Source organism: Cervus elaphus, chromosome X (genome assembly GCF_910594005.1).
Source record: "Cervus elaphus chromosome X, mCerEla1.1, whole genome shotgun sequence".
In the NCBI taxonomy this organism is placed as follows: domain Eukaryota; kingdom Metazoa; phylum Chordata; class Mammalia; order Artiodactyla; family Cervidae; genus Cervus; species Cervus elaphus.
Genome location: NC_057848.1, coordinates 58,263,521 through 58,281,756, shown reverse-complemented (window position 1 = coordinate 58,281,756; position 18,236 = coordinate 58,263,521). Strand labels below are relative to the sequence as shown.

The 18,236-nt window shown below is 44.5% G+C and overlaps 1 protein-coding gene across 1 annotated transcript; it reads right to left on the bottom strand.

The window, feature by feature from the left end:
* Positions 1 to 1,957: 1,957 nt before the first annotated feature.
* Positions 1,958 to 2,841, bottom strand: LOC122690845 (40S ribosomal protein S3a-like). The gene has a single exon (XM_043897832.1). The coding sequence runs from the start codon at positions 2,819 to 2,821 to the stop codon at positions 2,027 to 2,029; it is 795 nt and encodes a 264-aa protein (XP_043753767.1). The 5' UTR covers positions 2,822 to 2,841; the 3' UTR covers positions 1,958 to 2,026.
* Positions 2,842 to 18,236: the final 15,395 nt, after the last annotated feature.

The following is an 18,236-nucleotide window of genomic DNA, read 5'->3' as shown; positions in this document are numbered from 1 at the left end:
AAGGTCAACAGCTATAGCAGCATGGGGTTCAATCTCCATAGAGGCAGATGGCAAATGCCTTTGTTGTTCAGTCGTTGGCAATGCTCTTGGAAAGTGCCAATTTGTAGTTGACACGGCCCCCTTGTGGTCATAAATCCGACCATACTTTGGGGGGCATTTCATGACCACGTTGTCCCGCGTTGCTGGGAAGGCTCGTTCCCAGTTCTGGAGAAGGTTTTTGTTGATAAGACACTCAATGTGCTATTACTGGACTAGGTCTTAATAGTCAAAGATCTCTGGACACCTGTCTTCTAGTTATGGTCCAGGAAAGTATTCCCTCTCGTTGCATCTTTTCATACCTGCTGCTGCTTCTGTTGCTGCTGCTGCTAAGTTGCTTCAGTCATGTCCGTCTCTGTGGGACCCCATAGATGGCAGCCCACCAGTTTCCCCCATCCCTGGGATTCTCCAGGCAAGAACACTGGAGTGGGCTGCCATTTTCTTTTCCAATGCATGAAAGTGAAAAGGGAAAATGAAGTTGCTCAGTCCTGTCTAACTCTTAGCGTCCCCATGGACTGCAGCCTACCAGGCTCCTCCATCCATGGCATTTTCCAGGCAAGAGTACTGGAGTGGGGTGCCATTGCCTTCTCCACTTTTCATACCTAGAGTTACACTATTACAATCATTCATCATATATCAAGCTATACATTTGATCAACTGCTTCAAGTCATCATTTTCATTGGAGGCTCAGTCACACACTTGGTAATACAATAAGAATCTTGTGAAACAAAATACAAATGATATAGTGGAATTAAAAGTAAATATTTAAACCATTAGCTTCCTACACCAGTTTTTTTTTTTTTTTTTTTAAGATCATCAAGACTAGGGAATGGGTCACTTAAAGCAGAAATCCGATTTTTCATGTGGTTCAAATGTGTTACATTAAAGGATTTACCAGGTATGAAAATCTGGCATTCAGATTGAATTATAGCACAGATATTTCCCTGAGATCTGTAAGGTGTCAAGGGCCTTGCAGTTGTGTAGCAATGCCTTTCTCATCATGGAGATTTCAGAATTCAATAGGCTAATAAGGATATTTACATCTATGTTCATCAGTGATATTGGCCTCTAGTTTTCTTTTTTTGTGGCATCTTTGTCTGGTTTTGGAATTAGGGTGATGCTGGCCTCATAGGGTGAGTTTGGAAGTTTACCTTCTTCTGCAATTTTCTGGAAGAGTTTGAGTATGATAGGTGTTAGCTCTTCTCTAAATTTTTGGTAGAAGTCAGCTGTGAAGCCATCTGGTCCTGGGCTTTTGTTTGCTGGATCTTTTCTGATTACAGTTTTGATTTCCGTGCTTGTGAAGGGTGTGTTAAGATCTTCTATTTTTTCCTGGTTCAGTTTTGGAAAGTTATACTTTTCTAAGAATTTGTCCATTTATTCCAAGTTGTCCATTCTTTTTGCATATAGCTGCTGGTAGTAGTCTCTTATGAGTCTTTGAATTTCTGTGTTGTCTGTTGAGATCTCTCCATTTTCACTTCTAATTTTGTGGATTTGATTCCTCTCCCTTTGTTTCTTGATTAATCTGGCTAATGGTTTGTCGATTTTATTTATGCTTTCAAAAAACCAGCTTTTAACTTTGTTGATTTTTGCTATGGTCTCTTTTGTTTCCTTTGCATTTATTTCTGCCCTAATTTTTAAGATTTCTTTCCTTCTGCTAGCCCTGGGGATCTTCATTTCTTCCTTCTCTAGTTGCTTTAGGTGTAGAGTTAGATTATTTATTTCATTTTTTTCTTGTTTCTTGACATAAGCCTGTATCGCTATGAACCTTCCCCGTAGCACTGCTTTTACAGTGTCCCGTAGGTTTTGGGTTGTTGGGTTTTCATTTTCATTCATTTCTATCCATATTTTGGTTTCTTTTTTGATTTCTTCTATGATTTGTTGGTTATTCAGAAGTGTGTTACTTAGCCTCCATATGTTGGAGGTTTTTTTTTTTTTTTTTTTTTTTACCACAAATAAGATCTTTTATTTGTCACCATTAAGAGTCTGCATTTTAAACCGATTCTTGGACTGGTGGTTCGTATCCATCAGCTCGTTCAACTTTAGCACCTGTCTCGTCCCCAGTAGCTTTTCCAGAACTACTACCTTCACCATGTAGCTCCATGAGTTTTCCCAATTCAAATTTAGGCTTCTTCAGCATTTTTACTTTTCTAACGAAGACATCATGGAGCGGATAAATAGATTGGCAAGCCTTTTCTATGTCTTTTCCAATGCTATCTGGAATCAATTTATTGACCACCTCTTTCAAGTTGTTTGTCTGCACCTCTCGGGTCATGATCTCCATCATCTTCTTACGGATCTGGCGCACCTGCTGGTGCTGGGCGTAAGAGGTCTTCCGGATCTGATTGTTGCGCTTTTTAGTAAAACCCACACAGAACAGACGAAGCAAGTAACCATCGGTAGTCTTGACATCAACGTGAGCTTCAATCATGGTCTGCCATTTTTTGACCATGGAGCACATTTTGTCACGGGTAAGATCCATACCATGAAAATTAGTCAGGCAGTTTTTGCCCTGAACATCCTCAGTAATTAGCTTGAATTTTCTAAATGCTACTTCATCATTCTGCAGATCAGCAAGACTCACTTCAAAAACACGACCTTTGAGGCCATCAGACGCGATTTTGGTTCCTTGAGTTCTCGTGACCAATGTTTTCCCAATATTCCTTATATTGAACATAGCTGGTGCTTTCACATCATACCAATCTTTTTTAGAAAATGGGTCAACCACTTTCTTCTTGGCTCCCTTTTTGCCTCCTTTCGTAAGGCGCTTGTTCTTGCCGACCGCCATGGTGCAGCTCAGAGAGCCAAAAGGTGTGTTGGAGTTTTTAAGAGTTTTTCTCCTGTAATTGAGAACTAATCTTACTGCACGGTGGTCAGAAAAGATGACTGGAATGGTTTCAATTTTTTTGAATTTACCAATTGCTACCTCTTCTTAATATCTTCTGCTTCTGTTAGGTCCATACCATTTCTGTCCTTTATGAGCCCATATTTGCATGAAATGGTCCCTTGGTTTCTCTCATTTTCTTGAAGAGATCTCTAGTCTTTCCCATTCTATTGTATTCCTCTATTTCTTTGCACTGATGGCTGAGGAAGGCTTTCTCATCTCTGCTTGCTCTTGTTTGGCACTCTGTATTTAAATGGGTATAGCTTACCTTTTCTCTTTGCTTTTTGATTCTCTTCTTTTCACAGCTCTTTGTAAGGCCTCCTCAGACAGCCATTTTGCTTTTTTGCATTTCTTTTTCTTGGGGATGGTCTTGATTCCTGTCTCCTGTACAATGTCAAGAACCTCCATCCATAGTTCCTCAGGCACTCTGTCTATCAGATCTAGTCTCTTAAATCTACAATTCACTTCCTCTCTATAGTCATAAGGGATTTGATTTAGGTCATACCTGAATGGTCTAGTGGTTTTCCCTACTTTCTTCAGTTTCTGTCTGAATTTGGCAACAAGGAGTTCATGATGTGAGCCACAGTCAGCTCCCGGTCTTGTTTTTGCTGACTGTAGAGAGCTTCTCCATCTCTGGCTGCAAAGAATATAATCCATCTGATTTTGGTGTTGACCATCTGGTGATGTCCATGAGTAGAGTCTCCTCTTGTGTTGTTGGCAGAGGGTGTTTTCTATGAATAGTGCGTTCTCTTGGCAGAACTCTATTAGCTTTCGCCCTGCTTCAGTCTGTACTCCAAGGTCAAATTTGCCTGTTACTCCAGGTGTTTCTTGACTTCCTACTTTTGCATTCCAGTCTCCTATAATGAAAAGGACATCTTTTGGGGGTGTTTGTTGTAGAAGATCTTGTAGATAGCCTCACAGAGGTGTGTTTTCAGAGTGTTCATAGTGCCTCCAATGAAAGATATTGCCAAAGAACGAAGTAACACCGTGATGATCAATCCTTTGGGTGGGGGAGGGGAGGTTGTCCTTTCCATTCAAACTGGAACCAAACCAAGATCCAATATTTGGAACCTGCTCAGAAGGCTAGTCCCTATCACGCTACCACTTCTAACTCAGATGGTGCCTAGCCATGCTTTTTTTTTTTTTACCGTCATTTCAACACAAATAACCAATATCAGATCTGTAACAGGAATAGAAATAGAAACGAGTGTTCTCTGAGCCAAACCGAGGAGTGTAGCCGAGGGAAAAACTTATCAGGAATTCTCAGAAGCTGTGCTGGAGAAGCATGGTTTTCATCACAGTTTTGTATCTTTTCAGAACAAAGAACCATCAGGCAGAAACATACAGCGGTACATTCTTTCAAGATTTCAAAAGGGATAGATTAGCACGTACAGAGTGAATCAGCAGGACCTTGATATCTGGGAAGGAAAACTTATCTTTAAAGGAACACTAGCATAAGCCTCATAGGAGAGGGTAGCATTTATCCCTACCTTCAAAGTGGACATTCTATACTTCTGGATAATGAATTCTTTTCTGAATGGCTAAAGCAGATGTACACTGCATGATAAACAGGTCATAAGACAGGCTGTTCTAGTTAGCCTAAAGTTCAAGCTAAATCACACAGAAGCCAGAATGACTTCCCCACACCTCAACTGTGAAAATTTCCTCCATCAATCACAAAGTTTTCTTGATCCCAAACAATGGTCTAAAACTCTAATCCTGCATCTGAACTTTGCACAACTTTGCACAGCAAGTATGTGGGCTGTATGCTTCTTGTCTCCTCTACTCTCCTGGAGGTAGAAAGGAGATTCCTTTGATTTTCTACTCCTCTTAGGATATGGAGAGAGCACACTGAGCTGAAATTCTAACCCCCTGCAAATCCACAGATGTTTCCTTTACACCCATTGTTGATTCTGTGTTCACCCTAGTGGATTAGAAGGGATTCATACACCTTGAGTAAGCACATACCTTACATACTGACTTTGTTTCTATATCGTAGCTCATGTCTTTTTATGAGTCCATATTCTGTTTATGGGACTCTGCTTGTAGGTATTGGCTCATATTTCCACATACAGATGGTGGTGAATTGACTGAAAAAAAGGCCACAGCAATTCCTCCTGTCTGTGGATGTGCAGCCCTTTGCTCATAGGTTGAAGGCAGAGCTGAGGGTTTGCTGATGGAGTTCATGTGGGACATGAAAGAAACAGAGGAGTCAAGGAGGATGCCAAGGTGCTTGGCCTAAGCAATATGAAGAAAACACTTTCATTCATCAAGGGACAGAAGACAGAGGAAGAACAGGTTTGCGAGGGGGAAAAAAGCAGTCAGTGAGTAAAACCTTCATGAATACTAAATCTATTGAGTTTTCAAAAAGTAAACTGATAAATTCCATAAGTCTAAGATTCCCTTCAATGTTCCAATATATATGCAATATATTAAGTAAGAGTTCAACTAAAATCCCAACTCCAAAATGATTAGTTAATTACATATTTTCATTTGAAAGAAGAGTCACCTCCTTTTCGGGTTGAGCTGTTGTGGGTATCCAGAGAGGTTGACCTGTAGCACTGTCTCATAAAAACACATGATTTGTGAAAGAAATTGGAGTGTCATTGCCCTAAGTAAACAGTGAGTTATGCGCATGTATGGGATGATGATGTCAGAGAAAGTAAATTAATGATCTGAGTGGTAATTTGATATTCTGGTATTGGTAATAGACTAAAGGCAAATGCCTCTGGTAACATCAGATAACCCTTCATTTTTATCTTTTCAAAGCTGATGCAGATGACCAGATTATTATTTTCTTTTAGTCTTTTGGTATAGAAAATCAAGAGCTTTCTTAGCATTCAACCTTCCTTACATTTCCTGCTCACGGTGCCCTCTTTGAACACGCTGCTCGGGATGATGCTGGTTAGTATTTGGGGCTTTCCCATTCATGTTGCAGGCAACATCTGCAGCGTAGGTGCCAATAATCGTCTGAGAGGTGCATGAAGAAGCAGGAAAATGTGTTCACAGAACCTCATGCAAGCCAAGGAACTCAGAAGGACAAGTGAGTGGCGGGCTGGACAGGCAGGGTGGGCACCGGGCTGACTCCTCTGCTCAGAGTGCAGCGGGCCTCGCCCTCATGCTGCAAGACGCAGAGTCCTGGGGTCCTGCCTTGGCCTCTGGCCCCTGCCGTTCACCCACCGGCAGCCTGCGGAAACCAAAGCCCCGCCCCTCGTTTCTGATCCGGCCTCCTTATCGCCATTAGCCCCGCCCATCCCCTAACCCTCTTCTTCCGCCCCTACAGCCCTAGCTCTACCTCCATTATGCGTCTGCGCACTAGCAACCATCTGCTCTTGAGGGCGGGGCCTGCGCAGACGACAGTAGGGTTCCTGGCCCTGCCCACCCCTGCCCTCGGCCCGCCTCCATGGAAAGCGCTTCTGGTGAGGCTGGCGTGCCAATGAAGATCAGAATGGTAGTGGGATTTCATGGTGTTTGATAGTGGGGTTTCACGGTGTTTGGCATTCTAAATGCAAATGCCTCAGGTAAAATCATACCCACTGACCTGAAGTATGGCCAATGGGAGATGGCTTCCAGTCTTATGTGAGACCCATTCTGTAGCAGGAGAGGATAATCAAAGGGATATAAAGTTCCAGGTGCAATTAGAGAAAAAGAGAAGTGATCTGAGCTCTGCATCCTGATGAACCTCTCGGGCAGGAAATGAGACATTGAAGCTTGGTGCCCTCTAGACTGAATGGTAAGAACAGAATTGCTGCCACCTTCAGCCCAAGATCTTTATGAAATGCCAGGAAGAGCAAGGCACCCAGCCACCTTGAAGATCTACAGGCAGAAGATACTGCCAGTCTTACTCTCCTTTCCTGTGGGGGTGGGAAGTGGGTTATTGACCACAGTAAGGCTATTTGCTGGGAAAATGAATTTTTTTCTATTTTTTGAAATATTAATTAATTTGGCTTTGCTGGGTCTTAGTTGTGGCATGTGGAATCTAGTTTCGCAACCAGGGATTGAACTTGGGCCCCCTGTATTGGAAGCATGGAGTCTCAGCCACTGGACCACCAGGGAAGTCCCTGCTGAAATATTTAAACCATGGTAAGCCATACACATAAGACATGCAATTTTTGTTAATTGCATGTTGAATTCCAGATAGAACTGGAAGGTGTATTGATATGTTTAAAGAATAAACAATGCCAAAAATTCTATCCACTTTGCTAATGTAATTCTGCTGTTACAAAGTCTTTAGAAGACCTAGTGGTGTGGTGTAATAAAAGATGTCTCAGGCACAAGGGACCGAGATTGTAATGCAGGCTCAGCAGGAATTGATTGTGTGCTTGCTGCTTCTAGTTTGGTCCTACTGACTTCTGAACGAATCTTCTATAAAACCATGCAGGTCACCCTACCTCTCCTTACCCTTGGGAGTATCAGAAGATTTCTCCACGATCCCCAAATATGCATTCATGGCCTTCATGAAGTGGCTAAAAGGATCCCTTCTCATAGGGGGTATTAGATTACCTGCTACCTTTAGGGGACTGGGCTCCTCAGGTGGCTCGGATGGTAAAGAATCTGCCTGTAATGCAGGAGGCCAGGGTTCGATCCCTAGGGTGGGAAGATCCCCTGGAGAAGGGCATGGCAAGCCACTCCAGTACTCTTGCCTGGAGAATCCCATGGACAGAGGATCCTGGCGGGCTACAGGCCATGGGGTCTCACAGAGTCAGACACGACTGAGTGACTAGCATTAAGGGGAATACTTCTCTAGACAAAGGGGCGAGGTTTACAAAGAGGGGAGCTTTTAACATGGCCTGGAGACCCTATCCCCTTGCCACCAGCTCCTGTTCTTAATGCATCAGACTCCAGAGCTTAGAGCCCCACCCCGGTTCAAGTGACAATGCACGTGACAGAGCCGCAGCTTCCTTGATCATGCTGGTGTTCATTGTGAATAATAAAAACATACAAGTGAGAGCTTCTGGAGCAAATGAATTTTATTGGAAGAACACACGTATTTAACAAAATATAAGAAACTTAAGTAAGGAATACATTTTAAAGACACAGAAATTTGGCTACATCAGGGAAACTCAGCAGTATCTCCTTCTTCTTTGTCTTTTTTTTTTTTTTTTTTGGCCATGACTTACAGCATGTGGGATCTCATTCCCCAACCAATGATTGAACCCCCTCGCCCCTGTATTGGAAGCACGGAGTCTTAACTACTGGACTGCTGGGCAAGTCCCAAGAGTATGTGTTTTTATATTTTCTACAATGAAAGGTTACCAGTGAACCTTTGCAGGCTCTCACTCATTCTTGTGGGTTTAGTCCAACCATAACGAAAGTATTACTTGTTCAACTAGGATAAGATGAAATGTATACCAAACCAAGTAGCTATGGCCAGGAAACTCAGTGACACAGAAAATAGAAGGCTGTGGGAAGGTCTCAGAGAAAAGAGGCCTGCTAGAGAGACCAATGAGCCTGAGACACTGCCTTCCATCCTGTGGAATACAAATAGAGCATACAGGCACTTTGACATGCCCCCATGGGTATAATATTTTTAAATATCTCTTGAGTAAGCACAAAAGCACATATTATACAAAATGAAAACAACCCAAAGTCCAAGCCATTCCCAAAGGCACAATACCGCCGAAGCAATTTCTGGTCAAATGACAACTCGCTGATGTCACAGGGCCACTCCTTCAGCTGAAGTCCTCCGAATGAAGTTGATGACTTCTGTAAAACTGCTATGATTCTATAAAATTCAAAATTCTATGGACTAAAGGTTAACTTTATACACCACTAATGCAGATACTATGTATACATAGAGAAACCAAGGCAAAACCAGAATACAGAAGCTGTAAATGGCATTACCCATTTCCCCTAGGAGAAACATTCTTCCCGCTCAGTTCTAAAATCTAAAAACACTTCGAGGGAGGTGACACTCATTTGTGACCATGGAAGGGTCTTTTGTTAATTATTTTTTTAAACCCCAATATTGAGGTATGAGCAATGACTGACATACAAAAAGATGTACACATTTAATGTATACAATCGAATGAGTCTAGAGATAAGTATACATCCAAAAAGCATCTCCATAATCTATACCATAAATACACCCATCCACGCTTAAGTATTATTCAACCTTTATAATTTATTATTAGTAGTATTTGGGAATAGAAACATGACAGAACAAGATCTACCCTCTTAGCCTTTTCAGGACACATCAGTTCCGGGGTCTGGAGGAGATGCACAGGTGCTTGGTTCCTGGCTTTAACTACATCCTATATCCTGTAGCTCAGTACATTGACAACATACTAGAGGAAAATCTGCAACAGGCCTTTGAGCATTCTGGAAGGTGCTTTGTCTGACTGATGGGGGAGGCTGGGTAAACCAGTGAATCTCCTTAGGATTCACTGAGGTGGGCCCACTGCTGCTCTATTTCAAAGCTGATAAGAAGTAGTACAGTAGGCGTGCACATGAATAAGGAGAAGTGAAAGAAGCTCAGAAAGCCAACCCAAATCGAAACTGTGAGGTGGCCTGGCTGGCGACACTCAGTAACCCATTTTGGGTGCATGCTGGAGTCACCATAGTGGACTGGGAGGGCAAATTCAAATCCAGAGCGATGAAGAGACCATTCAAATTGTACAGGAATGCACAGATTTGGCTCATTCTCTCCATTCTTTTTGACAGAGCTGCACACTAAACTTCCATAACTAAAACTCTGCCGGATCTGAGTCCTTGCCTCCTCCCAAGTATTCTAGCAGGTCCTGTGCACCACAAGACACAGAAATAGGACCTCTGCCAATTGGAGATCAAATCTCTGCTCCTTCAGAGTGCTTGAGAAAGGGAGGGTGAGAGATGAAGTTCAGCTCCGCTTGCCAACAGACTGCTGACGTCCGCAGAGTAACTTAAACCATCTCTAAACAAGGTTTGTACTATTAATCCTCATGCCCACTGATCCTATTGATCACAGAGGATTCGCCCTGAGGACATGTGTATGGGTAAAAAGCTCCTAGAGGATAAGCAGTCACTCATACACTTTACCTGTCCATCAGGTGCTGTTTCCAGAAGTTCCTCTTGAGAAAGTTGTCTGCAAAGGTCTGGCTATGGCCAGGAATTTAGAATCATCACTTGGAGGGATGGTGAAGATACACAGGGGACCTGGTATCTCACGGGGAGCACATTGTAAGGGACACCCAAATAAGGAAAATTAAATTGCTCATGCTGAAAAGGGACAAGGACTTCTTTCTCACCTTTCCTCAAAAACTCTGGAGTATGGTCAGTTCTTTGTCTGACTCTGCTAAATCACTTCATTCGTATCTCACTCTGTGTGACCACACAGACGGCAGCCCACCAGGCTCTGCTGTCCCTGGGATTCTCCAGGCAATAGGCTGCCATTTCTGACTCTCTGCAATGTATGCAAATCTTTTCTGTAAGTTAAGCAAGCCTCTTGGGAATTTGAAAAACCAAAGTGTTCCTTCAGGGACCTGGCAGCAAAAGGAGTGACCAAGAGCCCAAAAAGCTAGAGGAAAAGGGCAGAAAATATCAACGGAAAAAAAAAAATAGTGTAAGCAAGAGCAGTTCCTTCTCAGAACTCCCCTAGATTATATACTGTGCAACAGTACAGCTGGACAAAGAGTTCCCCTTCCACAACAGCCATCTGTCACAGGTCTAGGCAACACAGAGCAAGGAAGAGACAGCAAAGCCTTCACTTGCAGACAAAAATTACAATTCACTTGGGAAAATGGAAAACAATCCTGTTCCCCCAATAAATGCCCTAGTTTATACAAAAGCCATTATCTTCTTATAGTATATCCATCAGGGCCCGTTATTATCTTCTGTCCCTCAGTATTACTAACCCAAAGGAAGGGAGAAAGGTGACAGGAGAAAGAGCCCTGAACCCACAATGCCCACCACAGTCGTCACACCAAAGACCCTTGTCCTCCCCACTGTCAGTCTTTCCTTATACTCTCAGAGACTCCTCCTCATAGCCCTGCTGGGTCCAAATTTCCCAAATCAAGAGAAAGCAAAAGCCTGACATGCGGAAATCATCGGGCCTTTCGCTCCCCCAGTTGAGCTCCCCTTTCCTCTCCCCCACTCCAGTAGCCCAACACCACAAACAATGCATAACAGTCCCTCCACTGTTGTACCAACACCACCTTCTTCCTGGAGAGGGCAGAGAAGGTCCCTCTGAGGCAATGTCACCCCCACCAACAGGAAAACCCAAATGGAAGAGGAGCCACCACCAGCCAGCCTTTCTGCTAGAAAGGCTTTCTAGCAGATCCATGGGTGGGAGAGACAGGTACAGCCTGGGGGTGCAGCCCTCTCCAGCAAGAGGAATACAAAGGCTTCATCCTCCAGCTGGGGCACCTGACTCGGGAGGTTCCTACACATCCAGGCTCACCGGCATATGCCCTGAAGGAAGCAAATGGCCCCGGATTCATGGAGAGTTCACTGACAAGACCCATCGGACCTCTGTCTTCCAGCCAATGTGCAGAGTGTGCTCAGTGGAAGAGTGCAGAAAGTGAATGTGGAAAGTTCCAACCACATTCTGACAAACAGAGTCGGGACTCCTCAGGATCCCCAATGTGCCCTCGCTCAGCACAATAGCACAGAATTCTGACATCAGGCTACCACCAACTTCTGCCCCAGACTCAACATTTCCCATGCCCCACATCCTGCCATTGCCAATATGCACCTTCTTTAGGACTTTAGCAAGGAACCTGGGGTGTGCGAGTGTCAAAGGAAGAAGTGTCTGGTTAGTATATCAGTAGAACACACCAGCAACAGCAGTTCACTTTCATGTGCCTCTTTATCGCCACAGGTAGTCTCAACAGACGAGTTGAGCGGTCTACTCAACCAACTGTAGTCAACATCAGCGGGCGCCTCCCAGGAGACCCTCTCAGACTACTGCTCTAGAGCACAGTATAGGAGGGGGAAAGGTCACATTTCCTGAGCTGCTTTTCACAGCCTAAGGCAGTGCACAGACTGAACCAGGAACACAAGAACATCCCTAACAGTGAAGTCCTAAATTCTGTCACATAGGGTAAAGCCTTCATCATGAAAGTCTCACCTTTGCTGGAAAGGAATCCACTCTGATGTTACACTCAGCGATGTGCACTATTATGTTCAGTCCCCTTGCTACAATGATCCCAGGCAGTACCAGAGATTGAGAAATAGTTAGGAGACACTTTTGACCACAGGAAGTCCAATGCACCTTTCACATTGAGGGCCTATGTCCTCCCGTCCAGCTTTCTCCTTGTGCACTGACAGCAGCTCTACAGAGGGTCACTCTTCCCAGCCCCTTCCCCACCTCTAGGCTTTAGGCACCCCAACGAATGTCCATATGTAGCCAGTCATTCCATCTTTCCTGATCAGTGAACTCCTTCCTGCTTTGAGCCTCTAATCTCTACAGTACTTCTCCTGAAAAGAACCGATAGTCAAAAGTGGCCTGAGAACCACTCACGTAACTCATTTAGTTCAAGATTCAATTGGTACAGCTCCTATGGAAAACCGTATGAAAGCCCCTCAAAAAATGAAAAAGAGAACTACCATCTAGTCCAGCAATCCCACTTCTGGTAAGTATCCAAAGGTGTACCTCACACCAAGAATTTCTAGAACATTCACATTCCCACGAGTGAGTAGACATTCACTAGGTACTGTCTCATGAGCCTAAGTGACATGGCTGGCCTCGAAATGACTTCCTGGGAAAGAACCAGCAAGCCAGATTCCATCTCAAATTCAGAAGAGGATTACCTTCTCTTTCCACGAGAGCCCTGATCTGTGACACTCTCACCAACTGGAGAGTCAACTTTTTGGCATCTTCAACCTTGTAACTTATTTTGAAGTGCCACTACACAGTAGATTGACCTCTTAAACCATCCATTTAGGTTTTCTTGACCCCTGCCTCCAATGAAGCCAGCCAAGATGATTTGATGGGCAGTGGAACAAGTGTGTGTGGAAGGGGAAGCAGGCCTCACCTTTATTCTTATGTTTCACAACTGTCTTGACTAGGAAATAAGCCAGTTTTGATCATCGACATGTCACCTGTGGAAGGAACATGGGCTTAGGACAGGTTTCTCTAAGTATCTCAGGCTTCAGGTTTTCACTGAGGAGGAAGCTATCACGACCCCCATTTTTCACAGCTTTAAAGTAGTTTCACCGATGACAGGGACAACCAAAATGTCTTTAAACATGCCCTCTAAAGACTACATACTTTAGTTTCCAATCACAAAGAAATGTGGATTTTCTTTTAACCTTCACTGAATGGAATTCAGGTTCTGTAATGCCACCTTCTGGATAAAACCCATGCTAATAAAGCAACAGAGGAGCCCGAGGTTTCTTTGTAACTAGAGCTTAGAAGTGTCTTGCGATGCACCTTAGAACAGTTCATATTTCTATTTAGTGCTTTCCCCCCACCCCCATGTGAAAATTCTTCCACAGATTTTCAACAAATTAACCACTGCCAAGAAAAGAAGTAACGTTACACAGACAATGAAAGCGAGGAGACCTTTTCGGCACTGCCAGTTAACAAGCACCCTCTTGGTGCTGGAACTTGGTGCTGAGCCACATCAGCTTTGGCATAAGGCATCAGAGATGGCCACACAAGAAAGTGGCTCAGAGCGAGGAAAAGTGTGAGTTGCTGGGCTACCTCTTGGCATCATAGCAGGATTAAAGAGGCTGGTTTCCAAAGAGAAGTTCCGTAATATCTGAGGAAATTTGCTGGCCCTGTGAAAGGAAACAAACATTTGGTTGAATTGGGGGCCTGGACAGGTAGGGAGACGAGCTAAATGATGCCACATTGTTCTGTTCCCACATTCTGGAAATGGTGTACTAATTCCTTCAGAGCCTCCTGTGTGCTGAGCACTTTACAAAAACCATACAAGAGATATCCATGAGAGCAAGGTGTGATTCCCATTCAGCAAATGTGGAAATTGAGGCTCAAAGATGACAGTAAGAAAGAGTGAGACTCAGACGCTAAAATTTATTTTTAATGAAACAGGAGGCATTGTCTCAGCAACATCTGCAAGGCAAAAAATAACAGTATTGTGCCCCCCGCCCCCCTCCCCCACAAATGGCAGAAGGGTAAATATTTAATGAAGTCTTGACCTGCATATTACTTGAATTGTTAGCCTACATCTCCAGGACCCCTGCAAAGTAAATGCCCACCCACTTATAGAGGGGATAGCCTGGTAGACTATCATTCTCTGCCACTCACTTGGTGTACAGGCCTCATCTTTCTCCCCTTTCCTAAATAGAGCTGGCTTGAAATTACATTCAAATCCATGTTTCCCTACCTGAAAAAAACAGCACTCCTATAGTCTCTGGATTCCTGAAATTTGTTTTTCACAATCCCGTCCAGTCCAATCTGCTTCTGCCTGGTATTACAAGTGTTTTCCAAAAGCATATAAAGATCAGAACTCTGATGTGAAAATGGCAAGATCAGGCTTTTTGGAAAGGTGACATTCTATTAAATTCAGTATGTCTGTAATAATGGCACTCACGCTGAACTGGAACAAGATGCCACTGACTAGCGAAAGACATGGATTATAAACACAGTGTCTAAGCAGCGCTCAGGGAGTGATCCTGACATTGTTGCAAGTTCCTATCTTAGAGACTCAGGGAAGATATTTCAACATCATGTTAAAAAATGTTGCAGCTGCCGGGATGGATGCTACCCTCCTCCCAGCATTTGTGGCCCCACAGAACATAAGGTTGCACTTACTCATCTGCCAGGTCTGGACAGGTAATTCCGGGTCCACTCTCTTCTCCTTACAGGCCCATCGGCTGGCCAGTACTCGATTTTGCCATCACCAGGTCCTGAAGGAAACAGTGATTATACAGATCTACAAGGAGACTTGCTTACAGATGGACAGCCTAACACAGTTGCAGGAAAATTAGGTAAGCTGGAAGCTCGTAACATGAGTGGCTGGGGCAAACTTCCCCTTCCCCTGATCCACAAAACACCAAGGCAGCCAAGGGCCGTCAGCTGTCCTAACACCACACACGATCCCTCAGAGCCTTACTGTCTCGTTTCACGTAGGAAAGAACAGAAAGACCCTCAATGGTTAAGAAAGGTCACCAAAATGGCCAAGATCAACATTTGAAGCAAGCCCCGGCAACGATATATCCACCCCAAACGCCCTACAATAGAAAGCAGAATCAGCTCCATGGCGGCCGCCCCTCACCAGTCAGACTGTCAGGCACCCCCACCCATCTAGCCAAATGCTCCCGCCCTTCCCTCACTTTAAGCCACAAACACGACAAAGCAGTAAGACCACAACTGGGAAGGAGGCTCCGAGACGCACATTTAAACAAAGAACGTCTTCTTCAAGTTTCATCATGCTGGTACAATAATGCCCAACACCAAACCCGGAAGTGCCTGAGAGATCTTCTCCTCCATCCACCCAGGAGCCCGCAGACACGTCTGTCAAAGTGTCCATGAGGACACACTATCTACCCGATCTCCCAATCACACCGCAGACGGCCAGATACGAATAAAGTTAGTAAAACTTACACAATTGCGATCTCTGGAAAGGGAGCTGCCATGTTAAATCCTAACCTAGGAAAACGGTCTACGGAAGCCCCCATAGCACAATCCAGACAGTCAAGGGCTTAGGCACGCACTAGGGCTTCTTCCACAACGTTTCACACCCCCACCTCCCAACATCGTCATTGGTGGGCCTGCAATGATTGACGGGGAGATTGGCCATTTCTCTCAGGAAGATCTACTGGTGGGAAACTGTCCATTTGCCAAGGCTCAGCTGATGTCATGAAATCTCTGATGGTAGTCCTATGTCTTTCTATATCCGAGTCCATCCATCAATGCTGTGCGTGCGCCGGAGGGGGTGGGGGGGCGCGCGTGCGCCAGGGCAGGGGGGCGCGTGCGCCGGTGGGTTGGGGGGGTGGGGGGGTGTATGCGTGCACCAGGGGGGGGCCGCGTGCGCCGGGGGGGACGTGTGCACTGGGGGTACACCAAGGTAAACCCCTGCTTGTGAAAAGGGCCACGCAGAAGCAATCAGCCCATGTACCTGAGCAGAAGCCCTGGACTCTTCCACCATCCTTAAGAGGAGTCACAGAGAGGAGGCTTCAAGAGTGAAAATCTGTAATGACTGTGCACACTCTTATTTTAGAAAACATGAAATGAGGAAGCCTTTGGCTTCCAAAATTCTTCCCGTACTAACTTTCTTGTCACTGCTATTTTCCTGAATTCCTGAGTAGCCAGGACACAAGGTGAGTTCTGGAGGGTTAACTTAACCTTCTAGTGTCTTCAGCAATTCATCATATTTAGGATCAGTTCTGTCATCCTAGACTGACAGGTCTTTAAAGTATTGGTGGAGATAATGCTTTTCCACAACTATAATTTTTTTTTTACTTTCTGCAAAACAACTTCAAGGCGACATCAAAAGAAATAGTTGTATTGGGTGAGAAGCAAAACAAGGCTAAAATTTCATCCCACTCATGCAGCAAGTGCAGTCATTTTTCCTCACAATTTTTCCTTTGGGACTTGGCATCTGAATAACACAGTAGCATCTAGAAGATTTGGATACATGTTGCCGTTGGTGGTAGTATCAAAGATAAACAAAGCCAGACACTAAAGTGGTCAGGACAGATTTTAATCAGTAACATACTATTGCAACCCAGAGAGTATTCCAGCATGAGCTTTGATTTGTACAGAAGTGACTGGGTGTTTTTAAAGAGAAAATGGAGGAACAAGGAAGGGTGTAAGTGAAGGTTCAGTAGAGTCAGGGAAGTGAAAAATTACAAAAAGTGGCAAGTTCTTTGAGGGGCGTCAGTGTGAAACCCATCTGGGTTTATTAACTGGTGCCTGTCAATATGTAGGTCCTCCCCTTCCACAGAACCTGGGAGAAAGGGATCCTATGTTCTGCTGTTGCCTGGAAGAAACAGTAAATTATTTTGGCAGCCTTGAGTTTTCTAACACAGGCATGTTGAAGGGGACTCAGGTCATCCTTGGGAGGAGACCCTGAGCTGTTACAAACTATTTTAGTATTTGTTCACATCTTTATTGATCAAGTTCGAGGCTTAAGTGAGAAGAGGGCTCAGAGGAGACTAGCTAGAGTTTGGTCGAGGAGAGCACCTTTATCAGCAGACCACAAGGCTTCAGTGGTATGTGTCGCCAATCACAAGCCCACACGATAGAGCAGAGGGGATCTCTTAGGCCAAGATGCATGGAACTGCCTCTGTGGGATGGGAGAGCAGGGCCTGAGCCACCCGCAGGGTGGACTGTTTCTTTCCTCTCTGTTCTGTCTACTCATGCACACAAAACAAAGTTCTGTTCTGCTGAGGGTGAACCGGCAAGACAACTTTGACAGGGAGCAAGAATTTAGAAAACAGTGGACAGCCTGCAAAATGTGTGTTGGAGAGAGCCCAGATGCTCCTTCCTCTGTGTCCTGCTGTCCTGAGGACAGCTTGTGGATGGTGTACATTAATATATGCCCATATAGCACTCAGGAACTTTGCTCTGCCCTCCTGGAAAACTCCGTTACTGTCCCCCTGCCAGTCTTGGAGAGGATAGTGTCAAGAGCTATCGGTCCTTTGTGTCACATGCAGATAACATGTCAGTATTTTCCAGGCTAGCTTTTGGGGTGGGGATGGAGTTGTGGGTGGGGTAGACATACCTTCCTGCACTAATGCTCAGGAGCTCTGCTTGCAGAGTGGCTCAGGAGTCTATATATTTCAGAGTTCTCCAGGAGATTTAAGCTTCCAGGCTTCCAGATATGGAGGTTTCAAGGTTCCAAGAGCCTCCTTGACTAGGATCAGAACTCCTGCAGTATCCACACCACTACCACCACCACATTCTGTAGGTCAAGGCCAAGTCACAGACCAGCTCAGATTCAAGAGCCTAGAGAAATAGACTCCACTTCTTGATGGAACGACTGGCATAGTCCCAGTGCCAAGGGCTGCACGTCTAGCAATGGAAGGAATTGTTGGAACCTTCTTTGCAGTCAACTGGCCAATCTACCCAGAATCAATATTTCACCATTCCAGGTGCTAAGGAATTGTTATGGAGTACTTGGCATGCAAGCATTCACAGCTCCTCCTTTAGCCATTTTAAAAGGACGTCCAAATGATCCTCTCTGAGAAGGCTGGCTTCCCATGTTTAATCACTGATTATCATGGTTAAATTGTATGTTCAAGAAGCAGACCATGGGCTGGAATTGCACAGTACGATCAGTCATACATAAATATGTTAATAATCATTCTTGCTTTTACACAACAGAATCCACTCAACTAGTTTAAATTAGCAAATAGTTATTAGAGATATATTAGGTTATAATCTGTGGGAAAGATAGTGGAACAGACTCTAGGTTGGGCTTCGTGGACC

What these genes read in the sequence shown, in the direction of transcription:
- LOC122690845 (XM_043897832.1), bottom strand. Translation starts at nt 2,821, where the DNA reads ATGGCGGTCGGCAAGAACAAGCGCCTTACGAAAGGAGGCAAAAAGGGA.